We start from the raw sequence: 23143 nt of genomic DNA, 5'->3' as shown, positions 1-23143 counted from the left end.
GGAAACTAAAAACATGCTTATTAATTATCGAAGATTACATATCTCCTCTCAACAAATGATATCCTGAAGTAAACGAAAAGTCATACACTAAACTAATATTTATTGACTTGACATTAAACTGCATGTATGATAATTAAGTCACCACAGATGTTCAGTATCCCTGGCAGGGTAAAGCAGGGGCTATTTATTCATTTATCATCTATTTATTTTTAAGAAATAAAATAATCATACATTTTAAATAAGATTCAGGCCTGCCTATCTAAACTTTATTGCAGAAGTGATGACGATTTGAGGCTGGAAGCATGAAGTGAGCAAAAGAGAATGATAAAAAAAATCTCTATCACCAATTTATGATGAATCATACAACCTTTATCATCTCATTACCATATACAAATATTGTGGTAGTTTGTATCCCTTACAGTGAAATAATGGTTAAGTAATAATTTGTGGTCTGGGAAAGATTTCTTGTTAATATTTGGAAATGGACTTGCTCCAAAAGCAATCTGTGACATGCCAGCAAGATTCTGAATCCAAACCAACTCTGGATTGAGCTTACCTAAATACACCATCCAGGCAAGTTAGATCAGTATAGAGAATCCTGTGGATGAACCTCTATAAAAACTTGATTATTTCTGGATTTTTGTAAGGTATTATTCTGAATGGGACCTTTTATTTGGGTTGGAGAAGGGGAGGGGGTGGAATTCCAAATGGCATTGAAACTCCATAACACCATGCTAACCAAAATGACCCAGATAAGTAGGTCATGTACTGTGGCCTTTTTTTAAATTCGTGTTCAAGGTCTTGCTTATTTGAATAAACTATAAACTAATTATTCAAATAACGTATTATTCTTTCAAATTATTATGCCATGACCTTAATTTATCAACTCTTGCAATATGGGTTATTATATCTTTAAATTAAAAAAAAACCATAGTGAAAAAGTGATCCAACTAGAGCCGAGCTCGTTGCAAAGCAACGAGTAGGTCTTCCGTCGGAGCTGCGGACAGGGAGAAATGATCTTGGGTCAAGGTCATGCCACGTTCTAATGTTAAAGCAATTTTTTAAGGGTAGATGTCATCTTATTTATGTTTTACTATTAAATATGATAGTAAAGGAATGTTTGCGACCTTGACCTTGTTAAAATGACCTTACGTCACACCATGACACACGCTGGTGATAAGCAAAGCCATTTGTGTGCTACCGTATTGACGAATTCTTAAGCTATACTTTTTTCGATAGGCCTTGTCACAGCTAATACGTGTATACATGTGTAAATCTAGGTATGAAAGTGGTATCTTTTCTTTATCAAAAGTCATGGTCAATTTTAAGCAATGTTTAAAGCCGGTTAAACTTCAAGGTCAAAGTTCATTATATGCTAGTATTTGAAATGATCTAAAAACAGTTTATCACAGGTTACAATTTTTGTGTAATACGAAAACCCTATCTCTTCTCATTCAAAAGTTATGATCAAGATTAAAATTGTGAAAAGTAAGTCAAGCCTCAAGGTCACGTTGTCAAAATCAGCGTATCGGTATTTAAAAAAATGTTGTTACAGGTAATACACAGTGGTAAAATAAAAGCCCTAATCGATCTCTTTTCTCTCAAAAGGTATGACTATGGTTAATGTTTTTGAAAAGTGGGTCAAACTTCAAGGTCAAAGGGTCAAAAATCATAATGAATTTTCAAAGGCGTTGACACAGGTATTACATGTACATGTTTATAAAATGAAAGCTTTCAATAGTTATGGTCAATTTAAAGTAATGTTATTTTTTAAGTAGGTCAAGCTCCAAGATCAAGGTCACGGGGTTAAAAATCACAGTATATTTGAAAATCACATGTCACAAATAATGCACATGTGAAATAGGAAAGTCCTATTTCAACTCATTCAATAGTTATTATCAAGTTTAGGTTTAATGTGCCCTAATAAAAATAAATACACGTTATTTGAACATGATAAATTGAGAAATACGAAGAATAAACAAGAGGTCCATGGGCCACATCGCTCACCTGAGCACTGTGGCTTGGAAAAGGTAGAAAATTGGTTTATTATTGAAAAGTTTTAATCCAAAAGAAGTCCCATGACCAATCATGGCTTTACTATTCTTGAGAAGATGATTTTCAAAGAATTTTTCTATATATTTCTATGTAAAACTTTGGTCGGCAATTGTGGCCCCGCCCTACCCCTGGGGGTCACGATTTGAACAAACTTGAATCTACACTACCTGAGGATGCTTCCATATAAATATGACCAATCATGGCTTTGTATTTCTTGAGAAGAAGATTTTTCAAGAATTTTCCTATATATTACTATGTAAAACTTTGGTTGGCTATTGTGGCCCCGCCCTACCCTCGGGGGCCATGATTTGAACAAACTTGAATCTACACTACCTGGGGATGCTTCCATATAAATATGACCAATCATGGCTTTGTTCTTCTTGAGAAGAAGATTTTTCAAGAATTTTCCTATATATTTCTATGTAAAACTTTGGTTGGCCATTTTGGCCCCGCCCTACCCCCAGGGGTCATGATTTGAACAAACTTGAATCTACACTACCTAGGGATGTTTCCATATAAATATGACCAAACATGGCTTTGTTATTCTAGAGAAGAAGATTTTTAAAGAATTTTCCTATATATTTCTATGTAAAACTTTGGTTGGCCATTGTGGCCCCGCCCTACCCCCGGGAGTCATGATTTGAACAAACTTGAATCTACACTATCTGAGGATGCTTCCATATAAATATGACCAATCATGGCTTTGTTATTCTTGAGAAGAAGATTTTTCAAGAATTTTCCTATATATTTCTATGTAAAACTTTGGTCTGCCATTGTGGCCCCGCCCTACCCCCGGGGGTCAAGATTTGAACAAACTTGAATCTACACTACCTGAGGATAATTCCACATGAGTTTCATCTTTCCTAGCCTAGTGGTTCTTGAGAAGAAGATTTTTAAAGATTTTTCCTATATATTCCTATTTAAAACTTTGATCGGCCATTTTGGCCCCACCCTACCCCCGGGGGTCATGATTTGAACAAACTTGAATCTACACTACCTGAGGATGATTCCACATGAGTTTCATCTTTCCTGGCCCAGTGGTTCTTAAGAAGAAGATTTTTTAAAAATGCCAATAATTTTTCACTAATTCATAATTATCTCCCCTTGGAAAAGGGCGTGGCCCTTCATTTGAACAAACTTGAATCCCCTTCACCCAAGGATGCTTTGTGGCAAGTTTGGTTGAAATTGGCCCACCGGTTCTTGAGAAGAAGTCGAAAATGTGAAAAGTTTACGGACAGACAGACGGACAGACAGACAGACAGACGGACGCAAGACAAAATGTGATCAGAAAAGCTAAAAACTAGAAAATATTAGAAAAAAATTGCGCTGAAGCTATATTCAATATCCGTGTTTTTCAACTGCTTGAATCTAAAAATATTATTTACCGTGTGTCTCTAACACATTCCTTAAATTTTTCTACAGTTAAACATTCCTTACAACCGTTTTTAATAGTCCTTCTGAGCCTGAACTTGAGATAATATGGATGGCACTGTAGCTCTCTGGTGATCCATCTCAATTTTTTTTAGAACAGCTAGCGAGCTACAGATCTGCAGCATGACAATTGTCATAAAGTTAATTTTACAAATTCATTTGAAATGTAACAGAATTGAATTTTATGAAAAGAATTATTTCTAATGCTTATTTTTAACATATATGCTAAAATTATTTACCTATCAAGTTAAGTTAAGACAGTAAAAAGGAATTTGATACTCAGTATTTATCTAAGGAATTAGTGTCAATCCTCAATCTCAAAGACCGTTCGACTTGTATGATAATTGCGTATGTGTGATGAAACTGCCGTGAACTATCCCGGACGTGAACATTAGATGTACTGGACATTCCGTCATCAAGAAAATATAGTTTTACTCTGGACTATTCCGAGTTACCAAAACGTTTGTATGTATGTCCATGTGTGAGCGTTTCAACCTGTCTTTGTTTTATGTGACTTGACTTGATTTATTTTTCAAAATACAAACTTTAACGTTTTATTGCTTGACTTTCGTTTTATAAATCACTTGTGTTACTGTCACCAATTATATTCTATTAACTTTTTTTAATTGTCGGAAATGCAATGCAAAATTCAGGAAATCAAATGCAGCGAAAACTGGTAACCCCCCCCCCCCCATAAAAAAAAAAAACAAACTAGTACATGTAGTACATGTACACACTTCGATGCTCGATTGTACACTCTAGAAATTAAAAAGTTTATGAATAAAAAAGTTTAGTTAGGCATACTCATCTTTGCCGACCTTTTCTTAAATTTATTTGACAACCTGCGAATTAAAAACAATATCGCGTATGATTTTTGGTTAATATTATAATAGGTTATGGAGTAATCATGGATTTCAACACCAGCCCTGACCTGCCATTCTCGACTCTGAAGGAAAGCATTGTATCATTTCAGGGGGTTACGTATCGCAATGAGAGGAAATTTAATAATTTAATCTCTTTTAGTCCAATAAACACGAAAGAAAGGCTTGGAATATTTGTATGAAATTACAGGAAGAAATTTTGCATTTGTTAGAAGAATTTCTAATTATAGCTCATGTTGGGTGCTCTTCTGTGTAAAACAGCATGTAGTTTAGTTAATATCATGTACATGCACATAAAATCGTGTCACTGTGATATTCTAGCTTTTTATTTGAGGAAATAAAAGAAATTTATGAGCATATCATTCGGAAAAATACAATGATAAGTTATGTAGCAAATTATGCAAAACTCAAAGTTACTTAATTTTATTTTCGATTTTCATGAGAATTGAAAACGTCACTTCCACTTACAATTTACTGTGTGCATTTGTCATGTTTATTTGTAATTGCTAATTTAAACAACATCGCAATTTTTTCTGAAATAAATTAAGCAACAATTAGTCTAGAATAACTTGATATAGGCCCGTATACATATAACGATTGCAATTACTTCAAAGTTGAGAGGGAGACGACGGCGTCTAAAAAATGTGTACCTTTCCATTAATATAGAATCATCCGTTCAAATTAAAAACAATTAAGTTGCAGTAGTGATATCCCCGATTCTTTAAATAACGAAACTATAATGGACTTCACAAGGGTAGAATTCAACATTAATTTATGTACATGTGCAATTACAATCACTATCAAAATTGGCAGAGTTATCGATAGGTCATCCTGCGTCACCTTTCAGTGTAACCGATGGACTCGTCCAGAGAAATCATCTGTACCTGAGCAAAATCGCAGCGCCTTTTATTCATTCGTCAAAGAATAGAATCAGACATTTTATCTTTTAATACTCGTACATGTTCAAGAAAACCTTTATATTTGTGTCTAGAAATATTCTTACGATTTTCGCAAATAACAAATTCTTGATTTTAAACTGAGTAAATCGATGACTAGCATCGTTTTAGATAACTCTGGGACTCGCGTAAAAATCAAAGAGCGGTAATGTTGACCTCCGGAATGTATATAGGTCAATGCATGCGCGATCGATTTGTAAACAGGTTGCACAACTGTAAACAAAGCAGTCAAGGTCCGAGGAAAATTCACGATGCATGAATAAAATGACAGTGAATTATTTTAAGCTTGATTATTTTTTTTTTATATAAATAATGCAACATTGAGTATCAATCGAATGAGAGATGATAAGTATTTTTCCTATCTCCCGTCTTGTAATTCAAACTAAATACAAGGAGAAATTTGTCTCTGAATAATCTGTATGACATCCAGCTAGAGAATACGTTAAAAACTTTATTTCAACAAAGTTTAACATTCAGTTTAGTTAAGTATATTATTCTTATCCAGTTTATTTCAGTTATACGTGTTATACGCGTACGCATAAAGAATTCTTCACTTGCCGTATAAAATTAATCAGTTACCTGTACATAAAGTTTGCTGCTCATTCAATAACACAAGATTCGAACAAAATAACGTTTTCATGAGATCAATAAGATGTTAAAGACCCATTTCAAATCGATAACCATATCGAAATATTTACCATTTTTGAGTTATAATGCAAAAACTTTCATGCTCCCTTGACCCCTAATTTTAGGGGCCAGCCCCTTTTTAATGATGTCAAATGATAGATCTTAAAATTATGCACAATATTTGTGAAATATGTCTTAACAAATTATTTTTAGTTTAAAAGATACACAAGGAAATATATGTAAAATTTGGCGCTTTTAGGCATTCTCATTTTTGACCCCTATCTAGCACCGTTTGGAGCGCAGAAATCGAAAAAGAAAAACCGATGTGCACAACTTCAATTCTTCTAGTATTTAAATGCAGTAGACATTCTGCTCCAGCTTTTGTCGTTTCTGAGCCTTTGTCTGGAAACGAACAGTACCAAATTTTCACTTAAAGGGAAATAACTCGAAAGCGGAAGGGAATTTTTGAAATGTATGAAAACATTTTAATTGAGTTTTGTAACGTCCAAAAACTCTGAAAATTTGAGCGAAATCCGTTCAGAAATGAGCGAGTTACGAGGTCTCAAAGTTGGCGTCTAGGAAAAAAAAAAGAATAATAGGGAATAATCTTAACCATCAGAATCAGTAGAAGGTCTTCCGCCTGAGCGGAAGACCTTAATTAAAAGAGGAGCATAGTCCACAGACTTAACCAGAAAGTAAAATTACATGCCTTTCTTATTTGCCACATTGTGTGCGGTTTTTTTTTAATTCATGCACTCCTTTGTAAAACTTGTAAGCCCTAATACTTATTAAATTAGTCAAGAGGGCAATATTTTCAACAATATTTTGGGGTTTTTATAATTAAAAAATATTACAGTATTATCTCATTGGACATGAATTTGATTATTACATAGTACGTAGTATCCCTGTATTCCTGAGCAGAAGATTTTTAGAGTTTACGCCTAACACGTCTTTGAATGTATGGACTCAGCTGTTGCATGTGCCTGTGGAATATATTAGACTGAACAAACTTAAATCTTAAATTATAATTGCAGCTGTACTTAAATTTATCATTCCTGTAAGAAGAACATTACAATATTATAGGTTAACCCATGTATCCTAATTTTGGTCTGCACAAAATTTTTAACAGTATTTTTTGGTGAATACTGGTTCAGTTTGATATGCTATAAAATGCTACAAACAAAGTTACTATTTGGTTGTAGCATTTAACTACTGTAATAGCTAGGTTAGAGATCAGTTGTAACAGGTTAGGGGCTGAGGTTTATTAACAGAATCTCTATAGACCTAATTACAACAAATTTTTATTTCAAAGTGGCATTTTTGACAATTGAGGTGGTCAATTTGGCCGGCAGCCGATTCTTAGGGAAAACACTGAAAACATGGCAGTAAATGACACAAAACTGATAAGAAATGAAAAGACAACAACAAGAACAACATGAAACCCCATTTAATTTAAGCCTGAATCTGACTACCGTAGCATGATCCGCACAACTAACTCGGCTAGCCACCTTCGCCAACATAACACTACTAGGCAATGCCAGTATGAACTCAAAAGCACGTGATCTTTGCATTTTTTGTTTTCATATATGAGGAGAAATAAACAAAACTGATTATGAATTTTATATTCTGATACATTGCATTATTACATTTTTACCCGTAAAATACTGTAATTTATTCATTGAATAAAAATCATATCCTGTCACAGTGTGAAAGGATATCAAAATGATATCCTGTCACAATGTGACAAATATCAGAAGTGCGGGAAAACTCTCGATTTCCCTTCCCATAACAAAGATTGTTGTAAAAAAAATCTTCCTTGACCTAATATTAGATAGATGGAAATAAATAAACCATTTTGACAGGGAATTAAACTGTCAAAATTACGAAAAATATGTTGCTAAATCCATGTTTACAATGTCTTCACCTCACTACCTATGACGTCTCAACCGCTCAACTATGACGTCATGTAGCCTATGACTGTATAACAAAAAGACAGAGGCAAAAGGAAAATCAAAGATTTTTTTTTAAAAATGTAATAAACAGAAAATTCAATGTTTTGTAGTTGAATATGGAATTTATTTCACTCATGAGACAGGATTTTTTAAAATATTTGCTTCACACTTATAAAAATATAAAAAATCCTGTCCCAATCGTGAAATAAATTCAATATTCAACAACAAAACATTGAATATCCTCTATATACAAAATTTACTATAATTGCAATATATGGCTAAACAATTTTTCAGTCGCGATACTCAGCACTAAATAAGATCTTTAGAATACTGTGTGCAAAGAAATTTTTGCGCCCGTTTTATTTTCGCCCCTTTAGCCCTAACCTCGAATGGGCAAATTTAACCAAAGGGTTGAATTTAAAGACGGGGCAAAATTGTTTGCAAGTGTGAAAAGCCGAAAATAAAGCGGGGCAAAAATAACCCTGTATACCATATATTTCTAGAGATCCCCTCTCGGTCTCTCAAGTGTTACAGAGGACATGTGACCACCAGGACCAGCCAAGACAAACTCTAGGTCAGACATAATCCCTCCTGGTTAGTCAATATAATCTCATTCTCCATTCAACAAACTCGTTAACCCTGACTTTAACACGTTTAATGTTGTAAAGGTGTTAATGTTCAGATTAGGTTCGGACAGACCACTTCTTACCATTATACCTTTGGGAGATTTAACACTAATTTTTAGGCTTAAAATAGGATAAGAAAAAAAATTATCTCATTAAAAAGTAAAACCATCTGAGGGGTACCGGATTAAGATCATTGTTCTCATTAGAATCATGTGTATGTTAACCTTGATACAGCTGTTTTAAGAAAACTTTAAGAATTCCTTTTTCATGGAAAAATCCAGCTACAGAGATTTTTTAGCACATTTCAGAGGAACTAAAGTTCAAATTTCTAAACCTGTCTGTCAATCGCTATCAACAAGTAAACTGCATTTTCTTTAAGAACATTTACATTTCCAAAGATGCCATAAAACCAAAATTACCAAATTACCAACTTTACTCACTGAGGAATAGCTAATGTTTTCTAAAGTTCTCTATACAAAATATTAAATGACAATGTATCAGACAGGGGAGAGAAGTTTGCTGGGGTAGGGATGTCACAATGTCATAAACTTCATCACAGGGTATAATACTGTATACAGGGAAATTTTTACCCCATTTTATATTCAGCCCTTTCATGTGGGCCAAATTAAAACAGTGTGAATTCAAATAAAACTGTGTTATTTCTTCCACAGAACTGTTTTTGGGCAAATTTAAAATGGGGCAATATTTCTTGCAAATGTAAAAGGGCAAAAATAAGACAGGGCGAAAATAGCCCTGTACACAGGATTCTAACACTGATTCCAACACTCACCATCGCGACTCTCCACGATCTCTAACTGACTAAGATCCTCCACACTCTCTACTCTACTCGCCCATCGGCCTCGGGGAAGTGGTTTGCTGTCTGGTTTTTGTTTTGTGTTACTGTTCTCTCCCATCTGTAATTAAAACAGCCAGTTCCTATAGGTAACATTGCTCTGATTTCTACCATTTCATTGATAAAAGTCAATTTAAGTCATGCTTGAAATCATATAAACAAAGGTCAAATGTCTCTGTCTTATTGGCTTACCCCTTCTAAGTTTATCATATACAATCTTTATTAATTTGTTCCACTTTAAAGACTGTTGGCCATATTTTTTTAGCTTAAATAATTCACCTCTCTAAAGCCTGTCACAGATAACCTTTTTTACCTTGGCCCAGTTTTCCTTTTCTCACTCATCCTTTGTCCATTCTCGTACACTGACAACTTAACCAAGTTTAACTCAGTCAGTCTTTGTCATTTTCTCATACACTCACCTTGACCACAATCGACCCAGTTAGCCTTCTCATTAAGCCTTGGTCTATTCAATATATTCATTTCACCTTGACCTATTTAGGCTACTTTTATTTTTATACACTCATCTTGACCACAATTGACCCAGTTAGCCTACTCATTAAGCCTTGGTCTATTTAATATATTCATTTCACCTTGACCCAATTAGCCTACTTTATTTGTATACAATCACTTTACCACAATTGACCCAGTTAGCCTACTCAAAACATTAAGCCTTTGTCTATTTATATCCCCTCTCACCCTGGCCCAGTTAGCCTTGAACTCATTTAGTCTTCATCTATTTTTATCCACTGACCTTGACCTTGGCCCAGTTAGGCAGTGGTCCCACGCTGTACCTGAAGTCGGGCTGTTCCTCCTCCCTCTGTTTCTGTAATTCCTCCAGAATCTTTGTGGGCGTCTTAATCACCTGCTCGTTAGGGAACAAAGGGGCTCTTCCTAGAATCTCATCATAATTCTCTCGCTTCCTGTAAAATGATAGACATATCTGTTATGCTATATATAAAATGTAAAAGATCTTATCGTGCAAATTGAGCCAGTATTGAATTCATGCTAAAGAAGAAAAGTAGAGAATATAAAGATGTCAAATTGTTAAAATGTTAAAGAAAACTTTAAGTTTGATTCTTGTTTTAGAGTTTATAAATCCACACAAAGAAAAGCTACAGATGATTTTAGCAGATAATGACTGCAAAATATTTACAATTCAATAATTTTGGGTTCAGTCCTAAAACTACCTTATTCATAATTACATAGAAATGAGATAGAACACACCCAGCAAATTAGTACAAAGATTTAGGTCAAGATCAACATAGTGCATTCTCGACACACAAAATTAGCCAATGTTAATTATGACAGGTTAACCTAAACTATTCAGAATGGTGGTCAAGAACTTCAGCAGTACTATCAAGTTTTGAAAATTGCATTCCAGCCAAAAAAAAAAAATCTCAAAGTTTTCATTGATTAATAACACAAAATCTTCAATCTCAGTATCCTTACTAACCAACACCACCACCGACCTGTTAATTTCCCCGTTGATGGCCTCAAACGGAAGTCTCCCCATCTCCTCCAGGCGGCCTCGCATGGACTCGGTCAGCTCGGGGGGCAGTCTCCAGACAAAGATACAGCCGTCGCTGGACACCGACACTAGACGCTTCAGGTCGGGCATGAACTTGACCCCCGTGGCCAGCTCCGAGTGACCAAACATGGTGGCCAGCGGGTCCCCAGTCTTAAAGTCCAGCAGACACAGGCTCTTGTCGGTACAGCTGGTGACCGCGTACTGACCGGACGGGTCTAACTGCAGCTTTAACAGCACCCCGTTGTCCCCCACCGCCCCTTTGTAACACTGCTTTTGTTTGGCCGTCTTGATGTTGTAGATCCTGTATAAAATACGTACAGTTTACACATATCAGAGATCTTGTTTTGTCTCAGCTCTGTCAAACTTGCAAATTCAGAATGGAATGATACGAAGAATTCAGATTAACAAAGACTGTATGATAATCTGATTGAGTAAAGGTAATGATATTTAAGGTAGGGACTTCAATTAAGTGGATCATACACTAGGAAAAGTGGATCACACGATATTAAGGTTATTTTCTTTTCATTTGAAAATTGTGCAAAAAACATGTAAAAATTATAACTTTTCATGCAAATATCATTTGAATTGGTTCCTGATATTGATACAATTTATATTTTTAGAATTTGCGGGTGAAGTTTTCTTTGCACAATATTTATGCCATATATGCTCTTGATAACAAAATTCATTTGAAAGTAATGCCTTCTGCACATAAAGTTTTGACATAAAGTCACACGTCTTGTTTTTTGTCTCTTCCTCATGCCCAGAGTTCACATAAAACTCATGTGAATTTGATACAAAATTGATGCAAGTCACTTTTGCCTGTGTATGGTAGACGTGCTGGAGTTACTTCCCTTGGCTTTATTATTTTTAGCCATAATACCTGATGTTTCTGTCTTGGCAAGCAGTTGCCATGAATCTCTCAGAAGGTTCAATGTCCATATCATATAAACTGTTGTTACCGACTACATGTTGACTGGCAAGAACAAACTGGAATGTTGGAGTCTGCAAAAAAAAAAAAAAATTAGAAGAATGAAAATGGTCATTTTCTGGATCTTTATCATCTCAAAACTCCATACAATGTACTGGTAATATGTTAACAAATAGTAAAAGTAAAAGGTGGACAAATTTAATGTGTAACTTTTAGCACATAGAGGGCTTTCATGTTGGGCACCTTAAAAAAATACAACATTACCCCCACAATATACACATTCTAAATTAACCACTGAATGTATGTTTTTGCTATAGCCATATTTTTTCATGAATTCACTTATCACACTCTCTATTGTAAGTACATCAAATAATATTCACTAAGCTACAGGGGATCTGTACGCATTGTTAAGTATTTACCTTTTCAGCTAAGCTGAGCCAAGCATTGTAAAGTACTTACAGTTTGAGCCAAGCATTTTAAAGTACTTACTGTTTGAGCGTTACGGAAGAGAACAGATTTATCGGCACTGGAACTGAGCATCTTTATTTGTTCGTCGTTCTCCGTGAACTTAATGGCAGTAACAGAGCTGGAATGGTCGTCAAGAGTCTGAAGTAAACCGTATCCCTGCTCTACGTCAAAGACGTGAATTAAACGATCCCTACTGGCCGACGCCAACAGCTGGGGACCTGAGGACAAAAATAAAGTTAACGGAATTAAACAATCCGTACTGGCCAAAGCCAATAGCATGGAACCTGCGGACAAACGGTCCCTACTGGCCGAAGCCAATAGCTTCCGACTTGAGAAGAGATTCAAACAACGTTATCAAAATCACAAGGCCCCTACTGGCAGAGGCCAACAGCTGTGGACCTTAGGACCAGAAAACAAGGTTATCTGAATCAGCAGTATAATCAGATACAAATCACCTTCAATTATTGTCATAAATTGGTTCCTTCTCATAAAGTAAGTTTTAAGGAAAGGCCTGAGAAGTAACCAAAACCATGACACCTAGAGAAAGTAAACTGTAATTTCTTTTCTCCAATTGTCTAAATTGATTTCTTGAATAGGAAGTCAGTTTTTTATAAAAAGCAAAATCTTACAAACTTTAACTTGAATTACTTTTGCTTTCCAATAAGTCTATCCGTACCTGTTTTAAGATTTGAGTATTGAACACATAAAATTTCCTGGTCGTGGGCCTCTATTTTCATCAGCTCCTGCATGTTCATCAAATCATGAACCCTAAAAAATATATATTACACACTAGCTCTCACAAAAGAATAATACAGGCCTAACAACCTATTTTACTTTCTCTATTTTGATGATGAAAGATGTAGGACAAATGAATATATCAAATGGATTTTTTTGGCAGTTCATTGTTATGTACCAAAGGGATAGTATTGCTTTAAATTTTCTATTCTGAAATTTTAAATCCTGGTAAAATTTGGCTGAAAATATGACATATAAAGTTAACTCCCTTGAAATCTGAGTAACTTGAGTGTGACATGCCTAACTAATTTTGCTTTTAATGAGTGATAACGTATGATTTTAATCAAAACCAAAATAAACATTTTGTATGTTCAATGACGACTGAAATAAGCCTAAGCAATAACCTGTATCATTTTGAGCCATAGCAATGTTCTGGAATATTTTGACCCTTAGCAATGTTCTGGAATATTTTGAACCATAGCAATGTTCTGGAATATTTTGACCCATAGCAATGTTCTGGAATATTTTGACCCATAGCAATGATCTGGAATATTTTGACCCTTGGCAATGATCTGGAATATTTTGACCCTTGGCAATGATATGGAATATTTTGACCCTTGGCAATGATATGGAATACTTTGAACCTTAGCAATGATCTGGATTATTTTGAACCTTAGAATTAATCTGGATTATTTTGAACCCTAGCAATGATCTGGATTATTTTGAGATTTAGCAATGATCTGGATCACTTTACCTCACGTTCCCGATTCTGTCACCAGAGGCCAGATGACGTCCATTTGGACTTATCCCAATCGATCGTATTCCATTTTTTCCATCATAATTTGTGTCTGTTTTATCTGTCCCTCCAGCTGTTTTATAGAACACAAGCATTAGAAAATATACATAAAGAAGAACTCCAAAGCTCTTAAAACATTAGGATTTACAGAGGACCTTCAGATATCCGGACCCAGATATCCGGATGCTTCAGTATCAGGACGATTTTTCATTCGGGTGGAATTTTAAATGTTATATTGTTTTGCTTAACTGTTGATTCAGGTATCCAGACGATTCACATATCTGGACAAATTGACAACCAAAGCGTCTGGATAAATGAGGCTCCACTGTATATAATTATGTACACAAACTTTAAACCACAGCGCTTATTCTTTTAGTTTTACTCTCTGGATACAAACCTGGATTGTAATTAACATCTTTTAGGAAGGTTAAGGTTGGATCCACATAAACCACCTTCAGTAATTCCTGCATAATAAAAGATAATTTATCAATAATCCAAAAATAATAAGAAAACAATCATTAAAGCAATATGAGCTGCATTTTTGAGAATTTTATTTTGCTGGTAAAATGTGTTTTTTTGATTAATTTGTATGTAATCTAAACCCTTGTGATGAATTAAATCAAAATAAAAATGTTTCAGAAGAAATATTTCTGTACAACTGAATATACTGTATTATATTATATAAGAAATCATTATTGTACAGGATGACAAGAATTCAATTTTGCTTCAATCAAAGTGTATTGAAAGTTCTTTCATAGCAAATAAACAGAAGTTTATAAATATTCTATTTTTCTGTCACTGAAAAAGTTAATAACAAATTTGCAAAAAAAATTTCCAATGTCAAAAATGCAGCTCATATTGCTTTAAATAAATTAATCACATTAAAAATAAACATTGGGTTTTCCCAATCTCTGATAATAAATCCACTTACATTAGAGTAGACGTTCCGTTTACTACACTCAGTTTCCACCATGTGTGGATCCAGATTCCAGATCCTAATGGTGTCGTCCGAGGAACACGTCATAAAAGAAGCAGAGGGCAGCACGGGTCGTACGTCTTCTGTCGTCGCAGGGTTCACCTTCAAAAGGAATAACGTGAATGTTGTGTAAATTCTTTAACCAAAGTTTGCCTTTCAATATATTGAACACAATAATGACATCAGTGTCATTCAGACAAGTAACACTGAGGGCAGACAGCTACACAGCTAGACAGACACACAGCTAGACAGACACACAGCTAGACAGACACACAGCTAGACAGACACACAGATAGACAGACACACAGATAGACAGACACACAGCTAGACAGACACACAGCTAGACAGACACACAGCTAGACAGACACACAGCTAGACAGACACACAGCTAGACAGACACACAGCTAGATGGACACACAGCTAGACGGACACACAGCTAGAAAGACAGACAGACACACAGCTAGACGGACACACAGCTAGACGGACACACAGCTAGACAGACACACAGCTAGACAGACACACAGCTAGACAGACACACAGCTAGACGGACACACAGCTAGACAGACAGACAGACAGCTAGACAGACAGACAGCTAGACAGACACACAGCTAGACAGACAGACAGCTAGACAGACAGACAGCTAGACAGACACACAGCTAGACAGACACACAGCTAGACAGACACACAGCTAGACAGACACACAGCTAGACAGCTACACAGCTAGACAGACACACAGCTAGACAGACACACAGCTAGACAGACACACAGCTAGACAGACACACAGACAGACACACAGCTAGACAGACACACAGCTAGACAGACACACAGCTAGACAGACACACAGCTAGACAGACACACAGCTAGACAGACACACAGCTAGACAGACACACAGCTAGACAGACACACAGACAGACAGACACACAGACAGACAGACACACAGCTAGACAGACACACAGCTAGACAGACACACAGCTAGACAGACACACAGCTAGACAGACACACAGCTAGACAGACACACAGCTAGACAGACACACAGCTAGACAGACACACAGCTAGACAGACACACAGCTAGACAGACACACAGCTAGACAGACACACAGCTAGACAGACACACAGCTAGACAGACACACAGACAGACACACAGACAGACACACAGCTAGACAGACAGCTAGACAGACACACAGACAGACACACAGCTAGACAGACACACAGCTAGACAGACACACAGCTAGACAGACACACAGCTAGACAGCTACACACAGCTAGACAGACACACAGCTAGACAGCTACACAGCTAGACAGACACACAGCTAGACAGACACACAGCTAGACAGACACACAGACAGACACACAGCTAGACAGACACACAGCTAGACAGACAGACAGCTAGACAGACACACAGCTAGACAGACACACAGCTAGACAGACACACAGCTAGACAGACACACAGCTAGACAGACACAGCTAGACAGACACACAGCTAGACAGACACACAGACAGACACACAGCTAGACAGACACACAGCTAGACAGCTACACAGCTAGACAGACACACAGACAGACACACAGCTAGACAGACACACAGCTAGACAGACACACAGCTAGACAGACAGACAGACACTGACCTCTAGCCCCCAGATACAGCTGCTGTGGTAGAGGAAGGACCAAGACTTGCCCACTTTCCTCACGTCGTGAACGTCCCATATATACAGACTGTGATCGTTGTATACACACGTCACCTAATAACAAAGATAGAAAAAGCATTAAGACATTTCAAAGCAAAACACTCTTTTTTATGACCATTTTATTCAAAATAAATACAAAGGTTGAATTAAATTATATGAATTTTAATATCTTTTATGACAAAAATACAAACACATTCTTGGAGCTACTGATAAATATATATATACCCATATGGAAATATTTAAATAGCCAAACCTTTTTATGAGCATCATCGTAACTGACTGCAATAGTGTCTGGAAACTTGGCATCCTCCGTCTGCGAAATCAGCTGACTACAAATAAACAAATCAAAATCAAAAAATAATTACTCATGATAATTATGAATTTGTGGACACAATGAGAATATTATACTACTATTACAATCCTATATATAACTTAATCATTTTCTTATTCCACAAAATAAAATACTATATATGTCCTTTCTTTTTGAAAACTTTATTTTTTACAAATTTTTAAGGATAAAAAAAAAAAATAATGAAAACCACTCAGAAGAAATTAAGAGAATTTCGTCCCCCCAAAATAGATTGAAAATCCTTAATATAAAACCTTCTTCCATATCATAGCTTCACAACAGAAATCTGACCTGGGACTGAGAGCTGAAGCTACATCTACGCCCAACTGGTGGGGCCGGGGCATGGTCCCCACGTAATTCAGATTGACGGCGTCAAATATCCTGACCACACCGTTAGCACAGCCAATAAATATATGGTCCTCTCCAGCCGAAACACAGGTGGCGTTAGTGGTCTGTTTATAAAAGGGAAATAACTCTAGATTGTACAAAAACTCAAAAGGCATCGCCAGTTCAAAAAATGTGCAGAATGGTACATTTCAAAATTCCCTACATGGTACTATTTAGCAACCTGTGACACTGAAAAATTCATACCCCATCCCCACCCAACCACCCCAAAAATCTAATAGGAGTAACTTAAACCTTTGTTATGATGCCACAAAATCTAACTTTTTTCCTTTTTTAGTGTAAATTGTGTAACTAATGTAAAGTACATGTATGTTTACCGATTTTTCTTTCTCGCTCATTAAAATGTTTTCAAGAGAATGTAAAGTCTTAAATTAAATCATTTATTCAAGTCATAGAATCCCACTGAAATGGACATTACAATATCTTGACTTTTGAACATAGGACAACAAAACATGTGTCTTTTCCATTTTATTTTTACTTGCATATTAAAAATTTAAAAGATAATTTATTCAAGCTATAGATTGATCCATGTGAAGAGACAGATGGAGGCCTCAGTGTTTTCTACAGATTTTCCTTGTTTTTGTGCAGCAGGAGCCCCAATTCTAAAACTGCTCAAATCAAAAACATCATCACCCAAATCCAAACCATCCTATGGACATGAATAAAACACCAAACCACTACAGACATTAGTACCGAGTGAAGACAACACTGTACTCACATGCATGTTACTATCAGCAATTCTCTTCAGAAAATACAATGTGTTTGTAAAGTATACAACTTCAACAATATCACAAAAAAATATTCGGATCAATATTATAAATATGATGCAAAATATTCTCATAAAATTCTGTACGTCTAGATAATTTATTGAATATACAGTAAAAACTGTCTTAACCAAAACCTGTGCAATCCAACACACTGGAAATTGTGACGTTTAATTTCTTTCATACTTTACTAATGTCCATGTTACTGTATACTGGGTTATTTTTCGCCCCATTTTTCATGCTTGGAAACAATTTTGCCTCATTTTAAATTCCTCCATGGCACCTGATCCCACCTCTGATGTTTTGGAGGTCTGTGTTTGCTCTGCTCTTATTTTGTATATTTGTTTAATGGACGTTGAAATTGAATACTGTTCGTTATTTCCATATCCTTCCAGTTATAATTCTATGTAAGAAATCATGCTGAGTATTTTTAATTTTAATTTGCCCCATTTTAAATTTGCAAAAATAAAATGGGAGCCAAATTTACACTGTTAAATTGGACACCATGTCTATTCTGGCACGTAAATTGTTTCCCAGTGTCAGATTAAACAGATTTCACTGTATATAAATAATATATGAATAGTGATAAATTATCAAAACATATCAGTCCAAATAACATTTGTATTACATAATTTAAGGCCAAGTGAGACATAAAAACATAATCTGTCTGAATTTTTGCTTGTAATTATCTACATAACATAAGTTACTGCCTGTACTAACTTATGCCATTATTACTTCTTCACAATCAGAGAATTATTCCTCTATTATCTTTACACTCTGTGACCTCCAATGACATTTATCCCCCCTTTCCCTCCCTCACCCAGCATGGGCTCCTTATATAACTTCCCCGTGCTGACCCTCACATAACTTACCCGTAGCTCCACCCACTTGTCCAGCTGTCGTTTGTCGTTAAACTGACACAGTAGGCCGGTCTGGGTTATGGCGTACACCGCTTGTCCACAGGCTACGTCACAGAAATAATTGTTTTTGTGGTCTCCAAGGATACCGTTCCTCCCCTGCAGTGGCACTGTCTCGTTTATCTACAGAGAAATGAATACTATCACATGACATTCATCTTCCTGCAGATTTTCTGTAAATTACTATCTTTTTGTTTTTTCTTTGTACATTTCATTTTTCATGTTTGAGAAATGAGAATTTGTTCTGTTCATCTCATTTATTTACTCTTTAATCTCAATATAATTTCTATTGAAGCAAATATACTCTTCCAAAAATATAATATATTCTGCTATATTCCGGGTGTTTTCTTTTTTTTTTTTTTATTTCTTTTATTTTTAGATTTTCCAGTTATACTGTCCATAAACTAATATCACAGTCTGATAAAAATAGAAGTCTTCTAATACAAACAACTTTTAACAATTTTTTTATACAGCTCAATATTAATTTTATTTACCCTGGATTTACTGCTCTCTAAATACCAAAACTTGACATGGCGATTACCAACAGTCACAAACATGGAGCCATCTTTAGAGAAAGCAATGGAATTCACCTATAAAATAATAAATATAGCACATCACACATACTATCTCATGATCATATAAAAACAGACCATAAAGAATATCAAGAACTCAAAATTGGAATGCACCCTTGTATCAAAACAAAATTTTATCCTTTTTTTTTTTTTACTAAGATGAGAGTTAGCAAACTGGACACTTAATTAGCTTGTGAAACTGACATCAAGAATGATTCCCTTGTAGTTGCTTTCATTGGGTAATTTATTTGAATACTGATTGGCTAAAATGATCACATGACCTACCTTACTGCTGATTTTATTGGATGCCACTTTCGTGCCTGTTTTCCAGTTCCAGACATTGACCATCATGTCATGTTGTGACCCGATGGACACCAGGTATTTCAAGGAAGGGGAGAATTTCTACAACAGAAATCTTCACACTTCTAAAAAGTGTAAATTACCAATCAGAGCTGTTAAGATTATTATGATTTCTTCTCCCCAATTGGGGCCTCTGTATCAAATGAGATGATAAGGTTACCGCGTGGTTCATAGATAAGTTAGCGTGGTACAGAGCCAGACGTAAAAATTTGTGACAAGGATTTAAGTTTGTGTTATTTTGTTTTTTCCGTGGAATAGTGATATAATTAATTTTGTCATCTACAATTAAAAGGTGTGTCATCTCATGACATTATAGCGTATTGAACGCTGATTTTTGCGTATTGAACGCTGATATTGCGTATTAAACGCAGCAAGTTTTATGCGTATTGAACGCAACTAACAACAATGAGTACGAATTCAGAAAGCATATCCTCGCCTATCCTGAATACGGAAGAAAAAGAGGGAGGGAATGTACAAATGGACAATTCCTCGATGCTGTCAATGCTGAGGGATATGCAGAATAGCATTGCCTCATTAACGTCGTCTGTGTCGTCCCTCCAGCAAAGGGGGAAAAAGCGGAAAGCTGATCCGGGCAGTAGCCAGCCTGGACCGTCCAAGGCTAAAGATTTAAGTGACATATCTTCTGATGAAGAAGAAGTTGATAAAGATGGCTTTTCAGACCTAATACCAATCAGAGCTGTTAAGATTATTATGATTATCAGGGACGAATATACTAACGGGATAGGAAACTACCGCAAGTCTCGCGACATCTCGCAAGTCGCAGGAATTCGTAGGCCAATTTTAATTAATCATATCTCTAAAGCTATCGCATATTTGAAATAAAATCTTTAAATTATCTGTCAAAAAATCATTCAAGATTTGTTTTTTGAACGTATTATACTCCTTATCTTCGTAATAATTTTGTTTTATTCAAAATTAGCACATGCCCCAATCGGCCATATTTCCGAGAAATCGCCGATTTCGGTGATTGTTTTCTTTATATTTTAATTATATTATTATCATGCTTACAAATTTTTCAAAAAATCAATTCTTCTATATAAAAGGAATAAATTATATTAATCAGAAAATACCCTATTTACTGGGAATAAACGGAGTTTGAAAAACTTGTAGTGTTGTGCGTGATGTTTTGGGTAAATAAACATGGCGATAAAGGAGTTGCCTATCCCGTTAGTATATAGGTCCCTGTGATTATAAATGATAAAATGCTACAGGAGTCACTCAGCTAGTTGTTTGCATTCCTTTCTGTTTATGTGTAGGCTAGTGTGAAGTCAGATTTAACTTAAGGTGCAAAGTGTTGGTAGACAAGGAGCTTCCTCTCAATATACAGGTATTGGCAATGTAGGAAAGCTGATGACTGTAATATAGTTTACGGTCATCAAAATATGTCGACTGAGCCGATCAATTGAAATTTTTCATTCATTTCAAGATATAAAACATTTGTTAGCTTATCTGTGTAATTTATGCTGAATATTGAATACATGTACGCTAATGAAAACTTGCTGTTGAATTTTAAAACTTGAAATTAATAAAATAAAATAAATTACGGTAATAAAGTTGTAGTGTGTCATCAAAGTTTTTTGAGAATGATGACCATAACAAAATATTATGACCACGTAATCTCAGTTTTTCCCAATGAAGTGGGAAGACCTTATAATAACAAATTTTATATTTTCTTCCCTGTTGTAGAAGCCCTAGAAGGAGATATATGACAGCGTAATCACGGTTTTTCCCAATGAAGTTGGATGACCTTATAATAACAAATTTCATATTTTCTTTCCTGTTGTAGAAGCCCTAGAAGGAGATATATGAAGTTATTTTATCAAAGATGTAAACATAATTTTCAAACATAATATTTTTTAACCATTTGCCTACAGAAAAATTCAGCATTCAAATGATGACACTGGAAAATTCTTATATAAATCGATTCACTTCCCTGTATATATTGAGTATATCTTAACAAAAAAATATATATATATTAAGTATAAATCGAAATTCCAAAAGACACATTTGCAATTCTTGGATTTTTAAATTGTCGTCTGTGTCTCAATGAGAGCTGGTCAAAAAAGATTTCTCCCTGCTCAATGGTGATCCTGAGTGCCAAGGACAAAATTCATAGCTCTCCACCAGCAACAGGTGGCGTCTCCATATAAGTGAAAAATTCTCGCGAGGCACGATAAACATTTACAAATTCATTTTTGAAATTCATCAATGTTTTCTGATTGTAAGTTCTTAACTTCAAACATAAACATCAAAATAACGATTTGTACACATCATAGTCACAGATGCTTGACAATTTTAACTTTTTTTTTTCATCATTAAAAGTATTATAGTATAGGGGATATGTACATACGCGGGAGGGTACATATAGTAATTGGTATGTCTGTATGTCTGTCACACTTTGGGGGAACCATCTCTTACCTGCAACTCCTCTTATACCACTGAATGAAATTGGATGAAACTTCACAGAATCTTTATTACACATGCTATTCATTGCTGACCTCCTATATATTATTACAGTCGCACCTGCTGTTACGGCCACCTTTAATCAGCGGCCACTCCCCATGAGCGGCCAGTTTCAATCCCGCCCGTTCATTTTTTCACTATATTTTAACTCATTTAAGCGGCCACCTGTCTAACGCGGCCAGTGGCCAGTGTTCTTGGGTCCCGTTTGCTCAACATGCCTGTTTTCAGCGGCCATTTTGTCTGTTTTGTCACATGACTTCCGTCTGTCATGTGACCTCGCATCCTCATACGAAGCCAAACATGAACAGCTGATAATGAGTTAATGACCAATAATTGCAGGTGTAATTTGAATTCTGTCAGGATTTAATTAATATGATTAAATGATTTATTGTTAAAAGATCTTTATTGATGTTCTTAATATACAAATTAAGTTGTTGAATATTTTCATGACATAAACCCAATAGACTACATTAATTACAATTCAATTTCGCCTGAGGTTATCAAGTCAAACGGTCAGTCTCACGTTTTAATCTTTTATATTAAATAAATAAATATATATCTAGAAAAACTAAAAAAAAATTTACACAGTATCAGGGAAATGCTAAGTTATTAGAACATTTTATGATTTCCTGTAAAAATTAAATTACCAACGCACACACAAAAAAATCAATAACAAATTTCTTTCAGAAATTCATGTTAAATTAAATGTAAAAGGGATCTCATTTGATTAAAAATTTATTAACTTTTTAAATGTTTTGAAATTGGATTTGGATACGTGTGAAAAGAAATACACAAC

The 23143-nt window shown here is 35.3% G+C and overlaps 1 protein-coding gene across 1 annotated transcript in view; it reads right to left on the bottom strand.

Moving 5' to 3' along the window:
* LOC134229649 (mitogen-activated protein kinase-binding protein 1-like) overlaps window positions 1–23143 on the bottom strand; it is a 53160-nt gene that overhangs the window by 19170 nt on the left and 10847 nt on the right. The window contains exons 4-18 of the mRNA XM_062711417.1: window positions 19789–19905; window positions 19426–19521; window positions 18887–19054; window positions 17137–17297; window positions 16750–16825; window positions 16437–16550; window positions 14768–14914; window positions 14234–14300; window positions 13795–13909; window positions 12982–13073; window positions 12327–12523; window positions 11790–11911; window positions 10851–11210; window positions 10133–10301; window positions 9319–9442 (exon numbers count right to left, since the gene is read on the bottom strand). Coding sequence (XP_062567401.1) covers window positions 9319–9442; window positions 10133–10301; window positions 10851–11210; window positions 11790–11911; window positions 12327–12523; window positions 12982–13073; window positions 13795–13909; window positions 14234–14300; window positions 14768–14914; window positions 16437–16550; window positions 16750–16825; window positions 17137–17297; window positions 18887–19054; window positions 19426–19521; window positions 19789–19905 — 2125 coding nt within the window. The remainder of the gene's footprint in view (window positions 1–9318; window positions 9443–10132; window positions 10302–10850; window positions 11211–11789; window positions 11912–12326; window positions 12524–12981; window positions 13074–13794; window positions 13910–14233; window positions 14301–14767; window positions 14915–16436; window positions 16551–16749; window positions 16826–17136; window positions 17298–18886; window positions 19055–19425; window positions 19522–19788; window positions 19906–23143) is intronic.

This window comes from Saccostrea cucullata, unplaced genomic scaffold, assembly GCF_032062105.1.
Source record: "Saccostrea cucullata isolate Sc308-1 unplaced genomic scaffold, CSIRO_AGI_Scuc_v1 ctg1326, whole genome shotgun sequence".
Classification (NCBI taxonomy): Eukaryota; Metazoa; Mollusca; class Bivalvia; order Ostreida; family Ostreidae; genus Saccostrea; species Saccostrea cuccullata.
This window is presented reverse-complemented; position numbering and strand designations above follow the sequence as displayed.